Source organism: Elephas maximus, chromosome 10 (genome assembly GCF_024166365.1).
Source record: "Elephas maximus indicus isolate mEleMax1 chromosome 10, mEleMax1 primary haplotype, whole genome shotgun sequence".
Lineage (NCBI taxonomy): Eukaryota > Metazoa > Chordata > Mammalia > Proboscidea > Elephantidae > Elephas > Elephas maximus.
Window position 1 is genome coordinate 47,163,119 of NC_064828.1, and position 27,020 is coordinate 47,190,138.

The window sequence follows — 27,020 nt, forward strand, 5'->3', positions numbered from 1 at the left end:
TTATTCTAATTACAAAATTATTTTTCAAGTTTTAACTTTTAGGCTCATGTATGATGTTCAAAGTTAAATTACTACCATATGAATTAAGAAAAAATATGACAGGCAAATTGCTACTCTGGAAAGACTGCACAATAGCACCACTGTAAATTATAAAGACTATACAAATGTTCAGAGACTCTGGGTGGAGCAAATGGGTAAGCACACGACTACTATCCAAAAGGCTGCTGGTGTGAATGTATTCAGAGGTGCCTTGGGAGACAGGCCTGGTGATCTGCTTCTGAAGGGTCACAGCCTGGAAAACTATATGGAGCAGTTCTACTCTGCGCACATGGGTTCACCATGAGTCGGAATCAACGCAATGGCAACTAACAACAACAACATACAGATGTTAGGAATTAAGGTATTCCAGTTTTATTAGATGTTTTCTTTTAAAAGTATACTACATTAAACTACATTTGTACGTTAAAAATCTATTGTTTAAAAGAAGTGAAAAAATACTTCCTTTCAACTTTATATACTGCTTTTCATACTTTGAACATTTATTAAAGCAAATGTCAGAATTTACCAGCTATAATTTAAACTTCTGATATACTAATGAATAAAAGGAAATAAAAGCTAGTTAATTCTCACTTATTCTTCTAGACTTAGTAAATGTAGTAGACTAATAACGAATTTTGAAAATATTAGAAAATACAAATTTAAAAGAGAAAAAATAATAAATAATTAAAGTTAACATGAATAACGATAGTAGTTCAAATTTAGGTCACCGTTTGTATTCAATAATTTTTTTTAAAGACTGCTTTCTCTTAAAACTGATTATCATCTAAAATTTCTTGTGGTCAGCTGCTTAGCTCTCTGGGTATAAGAGGGTAGGAGGTGTTATACAAATTCCAACTTGCCAAGTTTACCTGGTGTCAGGTCATACACTGAAGTGCTTGACAGCTTCTTCACTAAACTGGGATTGCTCAAGCGAAGCTCCATACAGGCATCATCCGTAGCATCGAATCCTCCTCGTTTCTGGTATCTGTACTTTGCATTTGCTGATGTTACATCAGCGCCTGAAGCTAAGATGTGCAGTCTGAGGATTTCAGAGAGAGTGCAGCTATCAAGATCCAAGCTTTTCAAACTGCAGCCTATAAAGTTGTTAAAAATGAAACAGTCTCTTAGAATATAAACAATAAATACTCAGGGATGTAAAATGTGCCTTTATAAAATTAAAAAGCCAAACAAAAAAATAAAGCCCACACATACCCTGGTGTAACTGTGGCCATGCAGCTGCCAAAGATGCAACTGCAGACAGTGCAGATTTTGTGGGGTCTGCATCTTCATCCAAAGCCTCTGTTAAATCTTTAAGGAAATAAATACTTTATTCTAGTGAAATCAAAGATTCAATATCTGGGAATAATGCCCTTTTAAAATGATGAAAGAAAGAGCAAACAGCTTACCATTCAGGAACCTCAACAGAATCAACACTAAGTACGACTAGCATTATTCATATTCTGCCTAGTCTCCACCTAAAACTGTAAGTCCTAAAACATGCACTACATATTCACATTTTCCTTACTAAACAGAGAAGGCCACTTCCAAGTTACCAACAAGATGCACATACGCATTCCAAAAAAAATTGTAAAATGTACTTTAGAATTAAAATCAACCCCCCTCACACAACATAACCTTAGAAAAGCCTACTCTGAAAATCAGAATCTATTTAAAGCTACCCAATCTTTTACCAACATTTTAAGATTGAATCATAACAAAGTATAGGTTGTAATCATCATAAAATCATCACAGAGAAAGCGCTAAAAGAACTATAAAGACGGCACTGTTGTTGCTTAATCACTGATTTATCTTCTTTACTAAAAAACTTCCTGTTTTTATTTTGAAAATTCTCCAATCCAAGAAACAATGGGAAGATTTCTCTGTATTTTCTGAAATAAATTGATTTAGCTTTGAAAACACTGCTTATCTTACAAATCGGACCAAACAGCAAATCCACAGGCACAAACATATTTAAAGCATTAATATATAGGTTATTCCTAATTAAAATACATTAGATTAAAAAAAAAATCAGTCCTAAAACTTTTATGAAAAACCTTAAGCTTTCCAAAAATCTGTTATATCACAGTATAGTAGACACCTTCAGACTAAAAGTCAGATAACATGTAACCTTTAGACAAGTCACTTAACTGGAATTTCTTTCTTTTTAAAGGAATGGGTTAGTCTAGATCATCAGTTTTCCAATTCTTTAAGCCAAGAATTTCTTGGAAGCCCGATATAAAACATGCCCTTCTTAAAGTGGGAAACAGAGATGAGCATCCTGTCTATTCATCTTTCCAACCCTCCTGCAGTGGCACCAAGGAACTTAGAGGGTTCCACGGCCTAGAGTTTGAAACCACTGGGCTGAATTACTTCTGGGGTTCCTTAACCTTTTACTCTATGATTCCCTTCCCAAAGTCCACAAGCTGAAAAAGTGAACCTTAGAGAACAGAAATGTTGTTCTTCACTAAAGGAAGAAGGCAGCTATGGGATCATGTCTGATCACAATCACTGACACTTTAAAAACTACATTTAAAGCAAACAGGAACGCATGGAAGGAGGATAAAAGATGTAAAAGGAGAAGCTGTCTGATTAAACTTTACATATATGCTGAATTTATTCCTAGCCCAAATGAAAGACATTATATACTTCCTCACCAGGGAAATATTAGACGTATGACATTCTGAAATTTCTTTTAATATATAAAGCCAAATTAAATTAATAAAAAAAAATAGGCACTCTAAAATTAACAGTCCTAAATATCACCTATAAAAGTGAGCTGGCTCTCTTCCTTTGCAGTAATCACCATGTTCAATCTATACTATCTATAGTAAGTAAGATTTCCTAGGTCAAAGGAAATGAACAACCAGTGAAATTAGAGTTTACTTTCAATTGTGTTATATATATTCTTTAAGTTAAGTATCTACCAAATGACACTTCTGAGAAACTAAGTATCGCTCTTGAATTTGCTTAGAGAAAGTCACTCATTGTCTCTACATCACAGCATGGTACATTGTATCAAGAGAATATAGCTGACCTGTATCCAGGATGTTACTACTACCTAAGACAGATATGTTTATCTTCATCATAATCTAGAATTAAACCAAGCCAGACCTGTTGCCATCAAATCGATTCTGACTCATAGTGACCCTACAGAACACAGAAAAAGTGCCCCACAGGGTTTCCAAGGAGCGGCTGGTGGATTCAAACTGCCGACCTTTTGGTTAGCAGTTGAGCTCTTAACTACTGTGCCACCAGAGCTGCAATCTAGAATTGACCCATAACCCATTGCCGTCGAGTCGATTCTGACTAATAGCGACCCTACAGAATTAAAAAAACACATAATTCCAACACTAAACAATGGAATGAGCAAATATTCAAAACTATTCTATATAAGGAAGATACTCTTGCTCTCATATTTTGGAAAGCTTTTAAGTTCATGATTTAAGTCTAAAGAGGAGAATCGATATATTTAATACAAAACTTAAAAACATTAATGGGGAAAATTTCCAAGATATGATATAAAAACAGGGAGATCAAGGGTCAAAGAAATTAGATCTCCTTGAACACAGCTAACTTTATAGGCAATGCTTGGGAAACAAATATTCAAAATTTCCACTTTTTTGCCATATTATGACCAATATAGCACAGTCATTATGATGTTCTAGATCAGACTACTAGAGTTTGTATTCCATCACTTCCTTATTAGCCATGTACCTTTAGGCAAGTTAATTAATATCTGTAAGTTTCCGTTTCTTTATATGTAAAATGCAGAAAATAATTATACCTACCTTACACGGTGACATGAGTATTAAATGAAAGAATGCATATATAGTGCCTTACATCACTTACTAGCTATGTGATCTTCGGTAAATAACCTCACCGAATGTCAGTTTTGTCATCACTAAGATAAATTCATTCTGCACAATTTCTCCCTTGCTACTAATAGCAGGGAACTCTTTACTGATAAGAGAAAAGAATATTCAACCCCATCTGACAATTCAATTATGTTCAGGAGGATTGTGAGAAGAAGAGATGGAAGAAATATGTGAGAAAATATGAAAGCTGTACCTAAGGAAACCATCTAGGGCCCTTACTGAATCTGAAATAACCACGTAAAATGTGGCTGATAATAGGAAAGTGAGAGAACAGTAAAAAATTCCAAGGTATGTTTATGTTCTTCTAAATTTTAAATAAATATTTTCAAACAGAGCATTAAGCCCTTTATTTAGTGGCCAATACTTATTCAGAGAGACAGACTTTGTATTTATAGACAGTCCTGTATAGGAACAGAGTTATTATAAACACTATGATCAAACAAATCAGGTACAGAAAATGTAACGGTAATAATATAAATCACTAACAGTCACTTATATACTTTTCCCTGACACTAGCTGGTTTTCCCACTCAATTTTCTTCTCACTCCATTTTTTTTTAAATCAGGCTTCAAAACTACAAAATTCATCTGATTAAGTTCTTAACTAAATATAGCTTTATGTCTTGTATTAAGGTCAGAACTTCATCAATGACTATAATATTATTGGTTATTAATATAACCTAATAGCTAAAAGAAGGAATATTTGCTACATTGTCTTAGGAAATCCATTTTAATGCTGGTACTTGTCATCTTAGAAAATCTTTAAATGTTTTATAAATATCATTTACCCTTCTATCTTTGCTTTTATAAAATTATTGATTGTGTTCCTTTACTACCTGATTTTTTTTGCTTTGTACACAAACAATATAGCAGTCTTGTTTGAGTATACTGAGAAGGCAACAGGGGTCATCTTGCTAGAACAGCCTTGATGAATGATGTATGGTGATTAGCACCACTGCTACAGGATATAATTTGCTTGACTCAGGCTGCAAAATCAAAAGGCAACCAACATCTGATGCATACTCATAAATATCCTATTGTTTTAGTGATTAGGCATAATGGAAGATGAGCTCAAGTTAACTAAGACCGACATAAATTCTGAACAGAGGAATGTTCCATCTCTTTGCACAAACATTCTGTCACCAGCATGTCCCTCCCTACACACACGTTTCCCAAATTACTTCTTTCCGTGAATTTTTACATAATACACAAGTATTGTTTAATCAAGTTTCTGATTGGAATGCATTTCTTTTTCTTTTTTAAATCTCATATGGGACAAAGTTGTATAATAATAATAATAATAATAATAATAATAATAATAATAATAATAATAATAATAATAATAATAAACTATTGCTGTTGAGCTGATCCCTAACCATGGTGACCCCACGTGTGTCAAAGCAGAATTATGCTCCATAGGGTTTTCAATGACTGATTTTTTGAAAATCGCCAGGCCTTTCTTCTGAGGTGTGTCTGGGTGGACTCCAACCTTTCAGTTAGCAGCTGAGCACATAAACCATTTGCACCACCCAAGGGTTCCATAATAATAATAGAGATTATTCAGGAAGCAAATCCATCTCTTTAAATATAAACGCTTAAAATGCCCTTTGATGAGGTAAATTCTAAACAAAATAGTGAACATATTCTATGTTTTGAAAACAAAATTTTGCCGAGAACTATTCCTCCATTAACATCTACTACACACTAACTCTCAATACTTAAAAGCATATAACTTAAAAAGCAAAATTTCTAGTTCAAATTAGTGATATTAAAGAAAAATATTTCACTTAATTCTGACTTAAAAACCACCAGATGTGAAATAAAACCAGCAGTATTATTTTCAATTCAAAATATTAATAGTAACAAAATATTTCCTAAGTGGGAGCAAAAAAAAAAAAAAAAACCAGTTATTTAGCAGAATCTCTTGAGATTACAGATAGCAATCAATGAAATTTATAATGTTCCTAAATCACAGGAAAAAATGGAAAGGAATAAGGAGCAAGATTGAGGAGAAAATATCCTTAAGGTCATCAAAAACAGGTTGCATTAAAACAAAGTTTTTATAAAACGACTTATAATACATCATTAGTAAATGACTCCGAATCAAGTAACCTGAACAGCTGTATTTTACAACTGTAAAAGCCAAGTACTTTTAAAATAACCTTCAAAAATTAGTTTTCCTACAAAGCTACTATCAGTTCAATCAACAATAATCTGAACTCTGACCTTTGGTGTCGGCATCAGTTATTTGCTCTTTGGCTACTTCCTCTTCTTCTTCAGCTATCGCCTGGAAGATGGCAGTCAGGAAGAAAAAAAGCAATTCACATAGTGGGCCTTCACTGTCATTTCCTACAAGAGCTTCCTCTAACACTTCTGCGAATAAAATGTTTAAAATGAATTTAAAGTTCTGTTCATATACTAAAAAAACAACTCCATTGGAATAACAAACATTTTAATCAACACCCTGTGTAACTATTTTTTAAAATGCCCATTTATGTAAGTAGAACCAAGTAGTATCCAAGACAAAAAAATCAAAAAGCAATGTGTAACAATTATAATAAACAAAATCATAAACCCAAGTCCTCACATTCAAAAAAGCCAAAATAGCCTTAGTACACCAATATATTTCATCTAAGTTTAAAGTTAATATCCAAATTAACGCACATTTAAAGAATTTTAATTTTATTCTAATTCAAATAACAATGCAAAGATGACAAAAACCACAGTTCCACTATTCTCGATAGGTGTGTGGGGCATTAGCGTTTACCAGACAGTGCACAGGGGCAGTCGTCATCAGTATGAACTTCTCATCCTAGTACTGCCATCTAATTCATCACCTAGCTTCTACCTAGTTTCCCTAAACTAGCATTGTTTAGACCTTCTTGATACGTAAGGCACAATGATTCATGCCTCACCTCGCTCATAAAGAGTACTCGAGAGAATGTGAAGCCCTTCTAAAGAAAACGCTTTTATAAACATAAGAGTGCCATTACAATTCTATCTTTGAGGCTCTCTACATGGATCTTAAGAAAATTATTTTGCTATTTGATAGCTAAAAATCCAAAATGTGACCCAAATCCTTCCTCATACTAATAAATGATATGTATGCAAAGTAAAAGTACGCGGGAACTGAACTACAAATACAAGGTAGGCAATAACTTGTCTCCAAATACAGCTGACATAAATTCCTTCCCTCTGCACCCACATATGACTTCATCAAGAAGTGGGGTCTATTCTTTCACCCCCTTGAATCTGGACTGGCCCGTAGCTGCTCTGATCAATGGGATATGGTAAAAATGATGTTGTGTCCGTTCCAGGCCTATCCTTTAAGAGGGCTTGCAGTTTTTACTTCTGCCTCTTGGAGCCCTCAGCTGCCACATGGGAATACTCTATTGGAGTGGGAGGCTACATGGAGGAGCACTGATGCGCCAGACAGATGTGCTAAGAACCCATCTTATACATCTAGTCAGTCAAGCCTTCAGGTGGCTCCAGTCCCACCTGCTTTTTGACTATAACCACATGAAAAACGCCAAGAAAGAACCAGACAGCGAAGAACAATCAACCCCCACAGAACTTTGAGATAATTTGTTCTTTGAAGCTACACAGCAATAGATAACTGGAACACTTGCCTAGGGTTACTCCCTCAGGAAACTCATCTTGAAGATCAAAAAGTTCTCCAAATGCATGAAGGAACTCCAAAACCATCAGAGCATCACCAAAGATTTCAGGAGGTAGTCTAGTTTTCACTGGAGTTGGTTCTGGAAGTTCCTGCAAAATTAAATTATTTATGTAACTATTTGAATCTAGTACAGGAAATCCTAAAAGTCAGATAAGATACATTCTTTACCTAATAAGAATAATTATTCCATGTAGATTAGTGTTTCTCACCCCTAAATCAATACTACCTTTAGAACTTTCAAAACTTTCAAAATGTCCTGGCCTTATTCTAACTTTATTAAATCACAGTCCCTAGGGACTTCTTCCTTTCTCAAACTAAGCATAACTTTAGGTTGAAGGGTATCTATGAGTACATGTACTAGTTAAGAGGGATTCTTAACCTAGATTCTAAGATCAAACCATTAGCTGTGCCAATATTGTCTCCAATATTATCTCCTTGAGATAAAGAAGAGAATTAATCTACCACCTACTTACTTAAAAATGATTCCATATAAGCTAAGATGGATCAGCTTGGTTTGGATAATTTAGTAATTTCTGGAGACAGGCAAAATCCTTACTTAGCAGTCAAGCTAAATGCATGCATGGCCTCAGTGATTACTGCATTATCAAGGATCACACAAACTGATCATTTATTTCTACAGAGTAAGAATCATTAACGAACCCTATCATAGAACACTAATGCTACCTTGGGTTATTTCCTTTCAGTTAAATATGTAGAAAAAAGGAAGGTAAGAATTCATCAGCAAAGTCACACAGAGTGTATGAAACAGGTGTCTCCCAAACATCACATAAAATGCCATACCTTAAGATCATCACATTCCATATCTTCTCTAGGTTTACTCCACTGCTTTAAGTGTTCCATATATTTTCGCTTTTCTTCACGTAACTTCTCTCTTTCCTAAAATAAAAGGTTAATAAAAATTATTATAAAACTTTATAAGAAGCTCTTTACATGGCAGGTAATGGCAGAGCTATTTACTCTTATGATCCCATTTCCTATCTTTAACCAATTGGTTGAGTAAAAAAGCTTGTATTTGATTTACTTTGTCTCCTTGTTGCTTCTTGATACTGTTGGTCTAAATCCATGGTTTTAAGTGTGGTCTCCAAGCCAGCAGCATCAGCATCACTTGGGAACTTATTATAAATTCAAGTCCTTGGGCCCTACCCCAGATCTACTGAATCAAAAACTCTGCGACTGGGGTCCAGCAATGTGTGTTTTAACTGGCCCTTCAGGTGATTCTGATGCATGCTCAAGTTTTAGAAACACTGATCAAAATAATACCTACCTGACGGAACTGTACAAAGAATGAAAATGCCTGGCACATAGCACCTCCTGAATATTAATTCACATCTTACTATAGCAGCTCTCTCCCTGCTTCAAATCAATTAGATCCTGGCAAACTAGTTAATAAATTATTAGATTGACTAATATTAAAACTTCACCTTATATTTGTAATACATTTGGTGTTTTCAAGACTCATTTATTTGGACCTCATAACAACCTGGAGGCACACAGAAGGAGCAGTGAGTAAAAGTGAGTAATAAAATACAGTTGGTAGATTTCTTTCTTTTACAATCCAGGCTATTTCTCTTGCTCACCTGGCCTTTTGAAACCCTTATTTCTTACCAGTGGTATTTGAAACTACAAGGTAAATACCGACTCTAAAAAGTCCCTGAAAAAGCAGAGTGTACATAAAATATTTCATTATCATATTCTCCAATAAATATATTTAATATGCATTCATGTTATTTCGTTCCTTTGAAATGTGTTTAGGAACACCAAAAGCAAACAGATGTGCATTTATCAAATTTTCATTGTAAAACTCCTAAATAATTACAGCATTTATTGACTGTACTTTGAGTACTTTGCTGAAATAATAAGTTTTCACCTCAAAAAATAATTCTTGTGGGATATAATAAGATAGGCATTCTCATTTACTGTTGGTAAGCGTATAAATAAGCACAACACATTTGACAAACCCTTAACAATATATGTCCTTATCCTCTGATCTATTATTCTACAAATTTATCTGGGGAATAATCCAAAAAAGGAAGACTCTATGCACAAATCTGAAGATAGTAGCACTATTTATGAGCAAAAACCTGTAATGCACTTGGATATCTTATTTGATAAATTATTTTGCAATTACTAAAAATTCCAGTTTATTTAAAATGCAAAACATGAAGGAATGCTTATAATAATTTTAAACAAACAAAAAAAGGACACGGAAGTGTAAAAGTTGGATTATCTATTTTTAGGGTATGGAATAAAAACTAGAAAAATTAATCTAAGTATTGACAGTGCTATCTCTAAATGTTACCACTGAGATTATGGGTGATTTTTTTGTCCTCTATATTTTCTGAAGTGGACATGTATTACACTCCCCCATCCTCCCTGCTTTGGGGTACTTGTGAATACCCCAGAAAAGTAATAAAATGATTGACTTTGGAGAAAGCATGGAAACCAGGGGTAGAATTCTATAAGAAATATCTACCACTGAAGATGATAATCAAGATTTGCTAGAACACCATATTATGACAGACAAATAAGGCTATTTTTAAGGAGAATAAGAACACTGTAATTATTTTACCTTTAAAAGCTTTACGCATATCATCGTCCCTAAATTTGGACGTCTAAATAATAAGTCTTTATTCTTTAGAATTACATTTTAAAAGAGTTTTTAAGTGAGATGTTAGGGTGTATAGATATATATTGAATCTTAAATCATTCATTAGATTTTTCAAGCAAAGGGAGATAAACCATACAGTTGTTTATGAGTGCTCTATACATAACTAAATTTGAATAAAAGAGGTAAAGGCATTTGAAAATCAACTCAATTTAAATTCGTAAAGGATGTAGAGAACATAGCTATTATACTCAAATGAATACCTTTTCTCTTTCTATTTTAAGCCTTTCTTTTTCTTCTTTCTTCTTTAATCTCTCTTCTTCAACAATTTTTTTCAATTCTTCCCTCTTTTTCTCTTTATCTTCCTTTTCTCTTTTCTTTGCTTCTAGGGCATCTGCTTTTTCTCTTTTTAATTTAGCCTTTTCAGAAGCTGTGGAGGTCGAACAACACTTGGCATTTTTTAATATATCAAACAACAACAAAAAATCCCTAAAATAATTTATAGTTAAATTAGATCAAAAGAGATTCACAGTGGTTGTAAATTCCTGGAAGCAGCCAGCAGCTGATTTAAACGGAAAAAGCAAGTTGGCTAGGTTTAAGACCATTACTGCATTGGGACAAACAATCCCTGCCTTTGAAAGCCCTGCTACTCAAAGAATGGTCCAGCAGTGAGCTGTCACCTTGTCAGAAATGCAGAATCTCATTCCTTACCCAGACCTACTAATTTTGAATCTTCATTTTAACAAGATCCTCACATGACTGTTATGTACATTCCAGTTTCAGAATCAGTGATGGCCCATAACAGTTTGCAAGCCCTGGAAACTCCAATTTGTGCTTAATATAGCATTATATCAGTTTAACGGGGATGTGCTACACCTTGAAATATCACATTAAGAGATGAACAGGTCTGGTTTACCTTAAAAATACACAGTTATCTGAGGAAAAGAGCTACTTACTTCAAAATAATAAACCAGAAATATGTGATTTTAGAAACACCCCCCATCCCAGCACAATTAAAAAAAAGTCCTTCCTTATAGCTGAACAGATTTTGGAGAGAAGGCTGAAACTTACCCAATGATTTCATTTCTTCTTGTTTTAAAAGCCTGTCTCTTTCTTTAGCAGTTTTGTTCCTATATCCTGTAACAGTCTGTTTATTAACAATGCTCTCCTCCTAAAAAAACAACCAAAAAACTAAACTTGTAGAACCACATTTACAAACTGATAGTTTGCCTTGTTCTTACAGTAAGAAAAATACAAAAACTTAAACGCCCTTATCAATTATACCTACTTTCAATAAAACAAGCTTTTATTCTAAAGCATAACTGAACTTTTAATAACTTGAATCACAGTAACACACTGAATATTAATTCGATAGCTCTACAAATTACTATAAGAACCTTCCAGGAGAAACAATTAATTTTATATGGAGATATGTGTGTGTACACACACACACACACACACTCTGCTTCTGTAAAGATTACAGCCTTGGAAACCCTATGGGGCAGTTCTACTTTGTACTACAGGGTCGCTGTGAGTCAGAATCAACTCAACAGCAGTGGGTGGTGGGTTCTTTTATATATAGGGAGAGAGAGTGAAACAGACAGACACAAGAGACAGAGAGTGTGCCCCTTAAAAATGTGCATTAGAAAAAGAAAAAAAAAACTTCCAGGTTACCTTGTAAACTAGATAGTATAAATATAAAATATGAAAGAGACAGAGGAAAGACATGTCAAACATTCTTGTGGCCAATATTAAACAATCCTAAAACCTTATTTGCATTTTATTTCTCATGAGAACAATGTCTCTCCTGCTTGTGATATTCTTATTATCTCTTATATTTTAATGTAATAAAACATAAATAATTCACTTGAATATATGAGTACCTGCTTAGTACCAGGTGCAGTACTAAGCACAATGGTGAACAAGAGACAACAACAAAAAAAAACCCACTTAATACATGGAAAAATTATTTGCCAAGAGGAAAACAAGCTTCATTTGGGGTAGAAAAACCTGAAGTGTGCAGTTGAGAAAGTATTGAAAAAAAAAGTGACAGAAGGGGAAGGGGAACAAGGAACAAGATAGACTTAACCCAGATCCTGGAAGAGGCTCTTAAAAGAACTGTTTAATAAATTTCTAAATCATGATGATTGTGTGCTGCCAACTATACTTAGAAACAATGGGAACTTAGCTTATTAGCTGTTAGTCATCAGAAATCCATAACTAGCAGAAGATAAGAACAAAACAGAATGCACAGAATAAGGGTAGGAGAGAATTAAAAGGAAAAAGGGTTAGAAAAACCTAAAATTTTCTCCAACTCAGGTGACTCCACCTAGCTATCGGTTTGCCTAACTCCAGAAACTTTCATAGTGTCCTTGCTCCTTGAATTAGAAAATGGTAATGACTGAAGGGGGCGGGGAGGAGGGATTCCTTATTAAGGTTTTGAGACAGAAAATTGGGAGCACAGAAGAATTAAACATAGTCCTCAATCTATATTGTCCTTCTCTAATGAAACCCTGGTGACATAAGATAAGGTAAGATAAGAGCAGAGCTAACAAAAAGGTCAGCAGTTTGAATCCACCAGGCCCTACTTGAAAACCCTATGGGACAGTTCTACTCTGTCCTATACAGTCGGTCACTATGAGTCAGATGGACTCAACGGCAACAGGTTTGGTTTTTTTTTTTGTTTCCATTATAAACATTCCTTTCCCTTATAGTTTTTTTGTCATTGTTGAACAAATCTTCAACAGCTGTCTCTGTATTTTCTGTTATCCCCCTGTCTTCTGGTACTCCAATGACTTGTAGGTTATTCCTCCTGATGGAGTCCCATTTAATTCTTAGGGTTTCTTCATTTTTTTTTTTTTTAATTCTTTTATCTGTGTTTTCCTCAAATAAGTTGGTGTCAAGTACTTTATCTTCAATCTCACTAATTCTGACTTTCATTGCCTCAATTCTGCTCTTATAACTTTCTATTGAGTTGTCTAACTTTGAAATTTTATTGTTAATCTTTTGCATTTCTGTTTGCTGTCCCTCTATGGATTCTTGCAGCCTGTTAAATTTGTCATTATGGTCTTGTATAACCTTAAGTTCCTCTGTTGGTTTATCTGTGTGTTCTTTGGCTTGTTCTGTGTTTTGCCTGATCTCCTTCCTGATCTCTTGAAGAGCTCTGTATATTAATCTTTTGAATTCTGCCTCTGGTATTTCCAAAAAATTCTCTTCCTCTGGAAGGTATCTTGATTCTTTGTTTTGGGCACTTGCTGAAGCCATCATGGTCTGCCTCTTTATGTGATTCGATATTAAAAATGTGGAATGCTTTGAGAATTTGTGTGTCATACTTGCTCAGGGCCCATGCTAATCTTCTCTGTATCACTCCAATTTTAGTATATGTGCTACCAAAGTGAGCACAGTTTTTTTTTTTTTTAATTGTACTTTAGATGAAGGTTTACAGAGCAAATTAGTTTCTCATTAAACAATTAAAACATACTGTTTTCTGACACTGGTTGCCAACTTCATGACATGTCAACACTCTCCCCTTCTTGATCTTCAGCTCCCCATTACCAGCTTTCCTATCCCCTCCTGCCTTCTCATCCTTGCCCCTGGGCTGGTGTGCCCAATTAGTCTCATTTTGTTTTATGGGCCTGTCTAATCTTTGGCTGAAGGGTGAACCTCAGGAGTGACTTCAGTAGTGAGTTAAAAGGGTGTCTGGGCATGGAAGGGACTGGACAATGGGTTGGAGAGAGATGCTGATGAAGATTGAGCTACTTGTATCAGGTGGACACTTGAGACTGTGTTGGCATCTCCTGTCTGGAGGGGAGATAGGAGGCTAGAGAGGGTTAGAAACTGGCAAAATTGTCACGAAAGGAGAGACTGGAAGGAGGGAGCGGGCTGACTCATTAGGGGGAGAGTAAGTGGGAGTATGGAGTAAGGTGTATATAAGCTTATATGTGACAGACTGACTTGATTTGTAAACTTTCACTTAAAGCACAATAAAAATTATTTTTAAAAAAGGGTGTCTGGGGGCCATACTCGCAGGGTTTCTCCAGTCTCTATCTCCCTTATAGTTTTTTTTTACAGGAGTTTTCCTCAGGGAAGATTTATTTTGTATTCTAAGGCCTCTCTTGCATATTTTGAACCAGTACGTTGCTATTTGCTAGGATTTAGACCACCATTTTTGGGCTAAAGTCTATTTTCAGTCTCTATGAGAGACAAATAAGTATTGAAGCAAGTTGGGTATTTTTATGGAAACAATATTTTAATGCAAAGGACATTTTAGTACCATTTTATTGTCTAGCTATAAGTTGTCATGAGTCGGAATCAACTTGACAGCAATGGGTTCTGTTCTGCCTTCTGCGTTAAATGCCTTCCCCACCTCCTTGTCTCATCATTAGAAATCTTCTATTTTCCAAAGCTCAAGCATTATTACTTTCTTAAAGCCCTCTATAATTTCCCTTAGTTAAAATTCACTGCTCTTTATATGTTGCAATCCTATAATTTATTGCCCGAATTTCATTCCACTGTACGTTTCAGTAAATGCTTACATATCTGTGCTTCAACCTTGGTAAAAAATCCCTGTGGCATGAAGACCGTGTCTAATTCACACTTGAAACTTCTACAAGCCTCATTGCTAAGCAGTTATCAACATAGAGTACACGCATAATGTTTTCCGTAGGAATGAGTTCTCTACAAACTCTGAGAATGATGGCAAACACAGTTCTTGATTTTGAACACTATTTTATTAACATCTCAAATGTAGTTTTTATCTATTCCCTACTTACCTGACTAATAAGTATTCTTTTGGGAGGTCTCCCTCTTCGTCTGCTAGCAGGACTAAAGATAAATGTGGGTGGGTCATCAGGGAAGAAATAAGAAAAATCTTGTTCTTCTATTTTATATGTTGAAAGAGATGAGGCCTTCATAAAAAAGACATAGGGTACAATAATAACACATTAGTAAACTATACATAGATTTACTCTAACACAACATAAACACTGGAATTTCATGCATAATTGTGTAGTGATACACATTTTAACTGGTTTGCTCAATCCATACTAAAACTATTTAATCACCTTATCAGAAAGAAAACTTCAATTCTAACAATTACTTCACCACAAAATGCCTCAAGAATGTTTCTACAGTTTCTTGAGTTCTAAAACTATTTCAAAATTACATATGTACAGATAAATTTGTTTTACTTTTGACTTATATGAGATTTTCTTTGCAAATAAAAAACCCAATATATTTTCCCCGACCACTTCCCAACTGCTGAACATTTAGATTTGCCCCCCAGTTTGGGGTGATAAAAGAATTCCTCTCTATTTATTTTGTATCTAGAATTTGTTCACCTTTGATCCATGTTCAATCTCAGATTTTTTTTTCTTAATTTTACTGTGCTTTAGGTGGAAGTTTGGAAACCTGGTGGCGTAGTGGTTAAGTGCTAACCAAAAGGTCGCCAGTTCGAATCCACCAGGCACTCCCTGTAAACCCTATGGGGCAGTTCTACTCTGTCCTATAGAGTTGCTATGAGTCAGAATTGACTCGACGGCAATGGGTTTGGTTTTGGTTTGGTTTTAGGTGAAAGTCTACAGTACAAATTAGTTTCTCATTCAAAAATTTATACCTGAATTGTTTTTTTGACATTGGTTACAATCCCTGCAATGTGTCAGAGAACGCTCTCCCTTCCTCTTTACACCCCGGTTCCCCATGTCCATCTGTCCAGTTTTCCTGTCCCTTCCTGCCTTCTTGTCTTTTCTTTTTGACAGGTGTTGCACATTTGGTCTGGCATACTTGACTGAACTAAGAAGCACCTTCTTCACATGTGTTACTATTTGTTTTATAGACCTGTTTAATCTTTGGCTGAAAGGTGGACTTCAGGGGTGGCTTTAGTTCTGAGTTAGCAGGGTGTCCAGGGGACACAGTCTCAGGGATTCCTCCCGTCTCTGTCAGATCAGTTAAGTCTCGTCTTTTTTTTTTTTGTGAACTTGAATTTTGTTCTATATTTTTCTTCCACTCTGTCTGGGACCTGTGATCCATGTCAGAGTCATTGGTGGTGGCAGCCAGGCACCATCTAGTTATTCTGGGCTCAGGCTAGTAGAGGATGTGGTTCATTAGTTCTCTGGACTAGTATATTCCTTGTGTCTTTGGTTTTCTACCCTCTCCTTTGCTCCGAATGGGATGGGACCAATAGATGTATCTTAGATGGCCACTTACAAGCTTTTAAGAACCCAGATGCTACTCACCGAAATAAGATGTAGAATATTTTCTCTATGAAGTATGTTATGCCAGTTGACCTAGATATCCCCTGAGACCATGGTCCCCAGCCTTCAGCCCCAGTAACTTGGTCCCTTTAAGGTGTTTGCATGTGTTTAGGAAGCTTCTGTGACTTTGTCTTGGTCAAGATTTACTGACTTCCCCTATATTGTGTGTTGTCTTTCCCTTTTCCAAAGTTAACACTTGTCTACTACCTAGTTAGTGACTTCCCCTCCCTACCCTTTTCCTCCCTTATAACCAACAAAGATTGGTTTTTTCTGTGTGTAAACCGTTCCTTTTTATAATAGTGGTCTCATACAATATTTGTCCTTTTGTGACTGGCTTATGTCACTCAGCATAATGCCCTCCAGATTCATCCATGCTGTGAGATGTTTTACAGATTTATCATTATTCTTTATCATTACGTAGTATTCCATTGTGTGTATGTACCACAATTTGTTTATCTATTCATCTGTTGATGGGCACATAGGTTGTTTCCACCTTTTTGCTATTGTGAATAATACTGCAATGAGCAGGGGTGTGCGTGTCTGGTGTCCTGATGGCACAGTGGTTAAAAGCTCTAACTAAAAGGTCAGCAGTTCGAATCCACCAGCCACTCCTCAGGAACCCTATGGGGCAGTTCTACTCTATCCTCTAGGTCACTATGAGTCAGAATTGACTTAACAGCAACAGGTTTATTTTTGGTGCATACGTCTATTATTGTCATGGCTCTTATTTCTGCAGGATATCTTCTTAGGAGTAGGATTGCTGGATCGTATGGTATTTCTATTTCCAGCTTTCTAAGGAGGTGCCGTATCATTTTCCACAGTGGTTGTACCATTTTACATTCCCACTAGCAGTGCCTAAGGGTTTCAGTCTCCCTGCAACCTCTCCAACATTTGTTATTTTCTATTTTTTTGATTAGTGCCAGTAATGTCCGGGTGAGATGGCTTCTATTTGTAGTTTTGATTTGCACTTCTCTAATGGCTAATGATCGGAAACATTTCCTCATGTATCTGTTAGCAGCCTGAATGTCTTCTTTGGTGAAGTGTCTGTTCATATCCTTTGCCCATTTTTAATTGAATTATTTGTTTCTGTCAATGAGGTGCTGAAGTATCCTATAGATTTTAGAGACAAGACCCTTGTCAGATATATTGTAGCCAAAATTTTTTTCCCAGTCTGTAGGTTCTTTTTTTACTCTTTTGGTAAAGCCTTTTGATGAGCATTTAAGGGTTTAACTTTAGGAGCTCTCAGTTACCTACAGTTTCTAAGTTATTAAAAATATTTGTACCATCATTTTACACATGGCAACCTGATATTCAATGACATAGGTAGAGCATGATTTATGCATTCTCCTCTCATTAAGAAAGAGAAAAATACATGCTCACATTCAAAAAGATTTTTTTTTTTCAGGTAACTCTCACAGTAGAAGGTAAAAAAAGTAATTCATTTTTGAAAGTTGTTAACACATTAGCAAGCAGCTTTATAGAAACCATAAACTTGCCAGATTTTAAGACAATATGCATTTTTGGGTTTTGTTTTTCAATACTTTTCCATTTCATGGAATATATCTTGATATTTTGACTTGCATTCCTTTGCTGGTAAGTTTCAACATTTCCTCATACTTTTTCTATCATATGTTTTTAAATTTTATCCAGTGTGAATTTTGATTATGTCTATTTGCCTATTTTTCTACTGGGATGCTAATATTTTTCTGATTTATTTGAGCTCTTCATTATACTCACTGAAGGTATTTCCCCCCCAATACTTGCCTCTGAAATCTGTTTACGGTATTTTTAAGCGTATATAAATTTAGCTTATCAGTCTCATCATCGATGTTTCTTTCCTTTTGATCCTCCTAAATACGTCAACATTTGGATTATTAACATTTGTTTCATTTCTTTCCTTTTGGTGTAAAATTAACATACAATGAAATGTACAAATCTTAAGCATACATTAGCTGATTTGTGATAAATGCATGTATCTCCCTATCCCATTTGATTGTCTTTTTCACTTAAATAGTGCTTCTCTATCCTCAAATGGGTTAAATATCTTACCTCTTTAAAAATTACTTTTTGTACATTAGGTAAAAAGTTCAATGGTAAAATGTGAGAATTCTAAGCACGATTTTTTTCCTAATGGTTATGTTTAGCATTGGTCCATGATGCGCCTGCCTAGAAGGATCTGCCGTAGCACTGTTCTTTAAAACTATTATTTATGAGCCAGAACCACATGATTAGAAAGTTAGCGTTGCCCCACCACCACATCCATACCTTTTTTTTTTCTCCAAGTTTTCCAGCTATTCTCACCTATGCTGCTGAATCTTTTACACAAAGAAAAAATGTGACAGGAACTGAGTCACCTAGCAAATCTAGCAACTGTAAAAACCAGTATTTAATTCAACTAAAAGTATAAAGAAAAGCACTAAAAATTGGCTCTGGATTAGAAGAGAGTTATATTCAATCATTTTTGAAATAATATTTCTGCAATTTTATAACTTTAGAACACAACAAATTTCTTTTTTTATTCGACAAATAATTTCAACATTTTGATTACCTTAATTTTAATGACTCCATCTTGTGGCTCACAGTGTTGCTTCAGAAAAAGCTTTAGCTTATCACGAGAAAATAGGTGTTTTCTCCGGCTACAGGAGAAAAAAGAGAATAAAGAAAGTGGCAGTATTAAAGACTTCAACCTAAATGCCAAAATCTCTGTAATTTCATAATCTGAATTTCAAGGCTAGGAAATGAAAACCAATTCATCTAATAGTATTTATGTGTAGAATTTACTAACAACTTTATACAGAAGTCTAGGGGCTCTGATGGTGCAGTGGTTAAGAGCTACAGCAAGCTACAGCTCTTACCAAAAGGTCGGCAGTTTGATTCCACCAGCTGCTCCTTGGAAACCCTATGGGGCAGTTCTACTCTGTCCTACAGGGCTGCTATGAGTTGGAATTGACTTAATGGTGAGGGGTTTGGTTTTTTTGGTTTTACACACAAGTATTTATGTAGACTGTTACAAGATCTACTTGAGTGGATCTATTATAAAAACCCCATTACAAAAATACTATATGTATTACAATGACCTATTTTGTTGCTTGGGTCATTCGTTGCGTAGGTTCTGACATTTAGAAATCAAATAAACCTCAAAGAAAAGGTACTACATAAAGTAAAGCATTTTATGAAATTAGATGATCATCCCTACAAATATCACCATTAACAACTTTTAAAAAATTTAAAATCAGTACACTAACAGATATCACACAATACTAAATAAATCAATGTTCAAATGGATATTGTAAATAGAGTTGAACACGGGCTTTATCAAATTTTAAAACATTTTGTGTTTAAACCTCACATGGCAGCCAACAGATTAGTGGGATCAGAACTAAAGAGAATTAAAATTAAGACCCTAAAATCCTATTACTTATGATTCTCCCTTGCCCTCAAATTGAAAAACAGCAACTATAACAGCAACAACCAGCATCACAAACAAGTTTTTCTAGAAAGAAAGTAAATGTTTTAATTGAATTAAATACATTCCTTTCAAGAAAAAGTTGTCAAAAGTTTCTATGAGTGAATATATAATATACCAAAAAAACCAAACCCATTGCTGTTGAGTCGATTTCGACTCATAGCCACCCTATAGAACAAAGGAGAACTACCCCATACAGTTTCCAAGAAGCACCTGATGGATTCAAAATGCCAACCTTCTGGTTAGCAGCTGTAGCTCTTAACCACTACGCCACCAGGGTTTCCAAGTAGATGCAGTTGTTACGTGCCATTGAGTCGGTTCCAATTCATAGTGACCGTACGTACAACAGAATGAAACATGGCCCAGTCCTACACCATCCTCACAATCATTGTTATGATCGAGCCCATTGTTGCAGTCACTGTGCCAGCCCATCTCATTGAGGATCTTTTTCTTTATCGCTGACCCTCCACTTTACCAAGCATGAAGTCCTTCTCCAGGGACTTATCCCTCCTGATAACATGTCCAAAGTATGTGAGACGTAGTCCTGCCATTCTTGCTTCTAAGAAGCATTCTGGTTGTACTTCTTCCAAGATAGATTTGTTTGTTCTTTTGGAGGTCCGTGGTATATTCAATATTCTTCACATTTAAGTAGTAGCCCTCCCAAAAATTTGTATTATTTTCCTGGAATGTAAGTTCCATGAGAGCAAGGCCTCATTTGGATCACTGCTATATCCCACCACCATAGAGTAGTGGGGTAAGAAAAGGTAATTGTTTGTTGACTATTGACAAATACACTGTTGTTGTTATTGTTAGGTGCTGTTGAGTCAATTCCAACTCATAGAGACCCTATGTAAACCAAATGAAACACTGCCTGGTCCTGCACCATCCTCACAATCGTTGCTGTCTGAGTCCACTGTTGAAATCAGTGTGTCAATCCATCTCGTTGAGGGTCTACCTCTTTTTTTTGCTGACCTTCTACTTTACCAAGCATGATGTTCTTCTCCAGGGACCAGTTCTTCTTGATAACATGTCCAAAGTACATGAGACGAAGTCTCACCCATCCTTGCTTCTAATGAGCATTCTGGCTATACTTCTTCCAAGACAGATTTGTTTGTTCTTCTGGCAGTCCATGGTGTATTCAGCATTCTTCACCAGCACCAAAATTCAAATGTATCAATTCTTCTTCAGTCTTCCTTATTCACTGTCCAGCTTTCACATACTATGTGGCAACTGAACATACCATGGCTTAGGTCAGGCACATCTTAGTCCTCAAAGTGACATCTTTGCTTTTTAACACTTTAAAGAGGTCTTCCGCAGAAGATCTGCCCAGTGAAATACGGGCAAATTTTTTTCGATTTCCTGATGGCTGCTTCCATGGACAGTGATTGTAGATACAGGTAAAATGAAATCCTTGACAACTTCAATCTTTTATCCATTTATCATGATGTTGCTTATTGGTCCAGTTGTGAGGATGTTTTGTTTTCTTTATATTGAGGTGTACTCCATTCTGAAGGCTATAGTCTTTGATCTTCATTGGTAAGTGCTTCAAGTCCTCTTTGGTTTCAGCAAGCAAGGTAATGAGTCTTCCTCCAATCCTCATGCTGTGTTCTTCATGAAGTCCAGTTTCTTAGATTATTTGCTCTGCATACAGACTAAGTATGGTGAAAGGATACAACCCTGATACACCTTTCCTTACTTGAAACCACTCAGTATTCCCTTGTTCTGTTTGAATGCCTCTTTTTCTATATACAGCTTCCTGAAGGAGCATAATTAAGTGTTCTGGAATTCCCATTCTTTGCAATGTTATCCATAATTCGTTATGATCCACACAGTTGAATGCCTTAGCATAGTCAATAATACACAAGTAAACATCTTTCTGGTATTCTCTGCTTTCAGCCAAGAATTCACCTTACATGAGCAATGATATCCCTCATTCCATGTCCTCTTTTGAATCTGGCTTGAATTTCTCACAGTTCCCTGTCAACATACTGCTGCAACCATTTTTGAATAATCTTCAGCAAAATTTTACTTGCATGTGATATTAATGATATTGTTAGATAATTTCCACATTCTATTGGATCACCTTTGGAATGGGCACAAATATGCATCTCTTCCTGTCAATTGGCCAGGTAGCTGTCTTCCAAATTTTTTGGCATAGATGAACCAGCGCTTCCAGTGTCGCATCTGTTTGTTGAAACATCTCAGTTGGTAGTCTGTGAATTCCTGGAGCCTTGTTTTTCGCCAATGCCTTCAGGGCAGCTTGGACTTCTTCTTTGATACCACTGATTCTTGATCATATGCTACCTCCTAAAATGGTTGAACGTCAACCAATTCTTTTTCGTAAGTATAAATATAGCAGCCCTCTAGAACTGTACGGCTTAATATAGTAGCTACTAGCTACATGTGGCTATTTAACATTAATTAAAAATGAATAAAATAAAAAAAAATTCTACTCTGTTTTTTTTTTTCCTAGCCACATATCAAGTGCTGAATAGCTAGTGACTCCTTGGCTACCACACTGACAGCACACATATAACATTTCCATCATCACAGAAAGTTCTACTTGTCAGTGCTACTCTAGAATAACAAATCTTCTTGATTAAAGGAATATTACCATCTCTGATGAGAAGTCCTTCATAAACAGGATCATTCTTAGTTCTTTCAATTTTAAAGACTATTTGTGGTAAGTTACTAATCCAAACAAGAGACTCACAGAGTCCATTAGGATTCATTCTATCACTCTGTGAACATATATACATTTATTTTAAAAAGAGAAGCAATTACTTGCAACGCTACTCATATGTTCTACATAAAACCTTCTTAATCTAATGTAGATAGCTTATTATTTTATTTTAAACTATCACAGGTAAGATACAGAATTTTACCTGATTTGTGTTGCTTTAACAATAGCAGACTCATACAATTCTTTTTTAGTGGGTTGCACCTTGTACTTGAATAACAAGGGATCAATTGCATTTTTCTTCCTAAAAAAAAGAAAAGACACAAATCAGTTAATAACTTATTTGGAAACATGAGATTTTAAATGGAAACACAGTTTCCATTTTTTATCTTTACTAGCATTATTATCTTTACTAACATTTTATGTTATCATAAGTATAATTATACTTATATATTGATACCACCACCATCCTATTAGCCAAAATAATACAATGTACTCTTTAATTTATGTAAGTATTTTAATTACTCATTCAATAAACTTTCCTTGAGAGAAGAAATTAATTAGAAATGAATAAGCACAGAGGAGTACCCAGTTTACGTCAAATAAATCTGTAGAAAAATAGTCCTTGTTTTGCTTTTAAACTTTCTTCTTCATAGCTATGTAATTCAAGAGCAAAAGTGAAGATAATATAGTTTATTGTTTTAAGAATTGGCAGAGACTACAAATTTAATCACCTCCCCCATTCCTACCAACCTCTTTTCTTCCCTTTGAGGGTATATTCCTAACTTCCTTCATTCACTCAATTAGTAAAGAGTTAGGAGCCTACTACGTGCCAGATACTACTATAAACAATGATGATTCGGCAGTGAACAAAATAGAAAATTCCTGCCTTATATTCTAACATAGAGACCCAGGCAAATAAAAAAATGCACGACAGGATAGGAGGAGGTAGTAAGTGCTATGAAAGAAACAAAGTGGAGGATGGGGGAGGAGGAGCACTATTTACATAAGGTGATTCCTATGAAACTGTCCAGGTAGGCTTTCCAACAGAAGTTGACACTTAAGTACAGTTATGAAAACAAAACGAACAAAAAAATGAGAGAGCAACTCATGAGAAAATCTTGAGGAAATGAGTTTAAAGGTGGAGAGGCGTGTGTAAAGGCCCTGAGGTGGCAGCATGCCTGGTTTGCACAAGAAGTTGAATGAATAAAAATGACCAAAGAAGATTTGGTCAGAGTGAGAGGCAACAGACCTAGATTATATAGGACTCTATAGGCCATCATTAGGGCTTGGATTTTAGTCTGAGTGAAGCCACTGGAGGATTTTGAATAATGAGGTATGTATGACTTAACTTATACTTCGGGAAGAATCACCCTGACTGCTATGTGGAGAGTAACTATGGGGCAAGAGTGCAAACAGGGAGCCCAGTTAGAAAGCTACTGCAGTAAACTGAGAGCTGATGGCAGTATAGACTAAGAGGTCATAGCGGCAGTAGAGAGAAGTGGTTGGATTCTGGAAGTGCTGCCTCTGTGAGTACAGGCATATATGTAAAGAGGATATAAGTAGAAGTTACAGAGAAGAAAATGGTATGAAAGGATGATAAAGAGAAGCATTGTGAGATGAGGGTAAGAGCATGTAAATGCAGGTGAGGGGGGTCTCAACACAAAAGGGATACATAATAGAATGACACCATGGAAAATGGCAAAATAGGGAGCTCAAAGAATCAGTTGCTCCCCTGAAACAACCATAATCTGGCAAAGATGCACAGAATTACCTTTTTTCACAACTCTGGAATTTAATAAAAAACAACAAACAAGTGAGTGTTGATGAAGAAAAAGGTAGCTGAACTTCAGTAAAAGAGCTTGGGACATTTTTGCTCATCTGACTACCATCCCTCATGCCCTAGTGCAGTGGTGGGATTGTGATGGCAGCACTAGCATTCCTGGTGTGCCTTGCTGGTACCAGGGGCTAACAAGAAGCTTGTTCTTAAAATACTGTGGTTGTGCACCTTGACCTGCCTGGCAGCTTCTGGAGATATAGCCACAGAGGGTGACCTCTGTTTTCCCACCTCCTACTCCCATCAGGTTGAAGCAGCTTTTCAGGCAGTGGCATCCATCAAAAAATTTAAACAGTAGATGAGGCATGCAGGAGACCAACCCAAATGCGTAGAAAAGAGAAGGCTGAAAAGGAAGTTTCTCGAGAGAATAAGGGCTCGAAAGGGCAACTGAATCCGAATAAGTGCAACTGTGTATACCAGGAAGATGGAATGCAATGTGCATGCCCAGGACTGGACACACGCTCACCTGAGGGGACCCTAGATTTGTCAACTCTGGGGGATTGCCTGCACAAGCAGGACGTGAAGGCTAAACAGAGTTTTAGGAGGCCTGCCTTAGCATTGAAGGAATACCCAAGTCAGAGCCAACCTGCGAAGACCCGAAGAGTAGTATTTTTTTTTTCTTCTTCTTTTTGGCTTCAGGTGCTTAAGGAAATCTCTACGTCAGCTTACTGGCTGACCAATAACATAATGAAATAGAGACTTCAGTGACCACACACAACAAAGAATATAGTCTTAAAAAAAAGTTTGGAAAAATCACTAAACAAATGGACAACTGTAGCCCTCGACAATCAACAACAGCAAACTGGGGAAGGAGATTTTGATTCCAGAGTTACTATATTATATTACTCAAAAAAGTCCAGTTTCCAACAAAAAAATTAAAAGGCTTACAAAGAAACAGAACGTATGGCCCATTTGCAGGAAAAAAATAAATCAACAGAAACTGTTCCTGCATGCTCAAAAAACTAAAGGAAACCATGAACAAAGAACTAAAGGGAAGCAGGAAACAACACATGAACAAATAGAGAACACTGATGAAGAGACAAACTATAAAAGGGAACCAAACAGAAATTCTGGAGCTGAAAAGTACAATAACTAAAATAAAAAAATTCATTAGAGGGTTTTAAGAGCAGATTTGAGTAGGCAAAAGAAAAAAACCAGCAAAGTTGAAGATAAGACAGCTATAATTAACCTGTCTGAGAGAAAAAAAAGAATAAAGAAAAATGAATAGCGTCTAAGAGACCTACAGGACACAATCAAAGGAACCAAAATAGACATGATGAGGGGCCCAGAAGGGGGACGGGGGGGCGGCAGAAAGAATATTTGAAAAAACAGTGCTCAGGAAACTCCTAAATTTGATAAAACACATTATATATACACCCCTAAGAAGCTCTATGAACTTCAAGTAGGATAAACTCAAGAGATCCACACCAAAGCACATTATAATCAATTGGCAAAAATGAAAGCAGCAAGAGAGAAGTGACTCATCATATACAAGAACTATTCAGTAAGATTAACAGCTGATTTAGCACTGAAACTATGGAGGGTACAAGGCAGTGGGATGACATATTTTTAAAGTGCTAAAAGAAAAAACTGTCAACCAAGAATTTTGTATCTGACAAGACTAGGAAACACTAGGAGAAGAAACTGCTAGTGTGAATGTAAAGTGGTACAGCTACTGTGGCAAAAAGTTTGGCAGCTCCTCAAAAAGTCAAACAGAATTACCGTATGACCCAGCAATTCCACTCCTAAGTATGTACCCAAATGAATGAAAATCAACTACTCAAACCAATTCTTAACACTAATGTTCAAAGCAGCACTAGGCACAATAGCCAAAAGGTACAAACAGCCCAAATTTCCATCAACGGATGAGGGACAAATTGTGGTATATACATGTTGTTGTTGGTAGCTGCTATTGAGTAGGCCCCTGAATCATGGCAACTCCACGTACAACAAAACGAAATACTGCCTATTTGTGCGCCATTCCTGTGATGGGTTGCAGATGGGAGTGCTGTGATCCACAGGGTTTTGTTGGCTGATTTTTAAAAGTAGATTGCCAGTCTTTTCTACCTAGTCTGTCTTAGTGTGGAAAAGCCATTGGAAACTGTTCAGCATCACAACAACATGCAATCTACCACTGACAGACGAGTGGTGGCTACACATGAAGCCACCAGAAATCCAATCCGGGTCTCCTGCATGGAAGGTGAGAATTCTACCATTGGATCACCAATGCCTCATGTTATATACATACAATAGAATATTTTTCAGTCATAAAAGAATGAAGCACTAATACGTAACACAACGTGGATGAAACTTGAGAACATTTTAAGCGAACTAAGCTACAAAGGGTCATGTTTTGTATGATTGCGTTTACATGAAATATCCAGGACAGATAAATCCAGAGACGGAAAGCAGATTTATGGGTTATCAGGGGGTTGGGAAAGATGGGGGTGGGGAGCGATTACTCAATGTGCAGGGAGTTTTATTTTGGAGTGATGAAAATGATCTGGAATTAGATATAGTGGTTGCATAGCATTATGAGTGTACTAAAGGCCACAGACTTATTCATTT

At 36.0% G+C, this 27,020-nt stretch overlaps 1 protein-coding gene and 1 non-coding gene across 3 annotated transcripts in view; both read right to left on the bottom strand.

The window, feature by feature from the left end:
* Positions 1–27,020, bottom strand: part of BAZ1A (bromodomain adjacent to zinc finger domain 1A) — an 88,665-nt gene that overhangs the window by 22,566 nt on the left and 39,079 nt on the right. The window contains exons 5-14 of one of the 2 annotated variants that reach the window (XM_049898596.1): positions 22,821–22,919; positions 19,018–19,105; positions 14,991–15,125; positions 11,290–11,389; positions 10,482–10,648; positions 8,394–8,489; positions 7,543–7,681; positions 6,140–6,286; positions 1,252–1,347; positions 909–1,133 (exon numbers count right to left, since the gene is read on the bottom strand). In XM_049898596.1, coding sequence (XP_049754553.1) covers positions 909–1,133; positions 1,252–1,347; positions 6,140–6,286; positions 7,543–7,681; positions 8,394–8,489; positions 10,482–10,648; positions 11,290–11,389; positions 14,991–15,125; positions 19,018–19,105; positions 22,821–22,919 — 1,292 coding nt within the window. The remainder of the gene's footprint in view (positions 1–908; positions 1,134–1,251; positions 1,348–6,139; positions 6,287–7,542; positions 7,682–8,393; positions 8,490–10,481; positions 10,649–11,289; positions 11,390–14,990; positions 15,126–19,017; positions 19,106–22,820; positions 22,920–27,020) is intronic. The other variant, XM_049898595.1, reaches the window with a different exon arrangement.
* On the bottom strand, positions 13,514–13,620 carry LOC126084898 (U6 spliceosomal RNA). Its single transcript, XR_007519128.1, has one exon. It is a non-coding gene; the product is annotated as a U6 spliceosomal RNA (small nuclear RNA).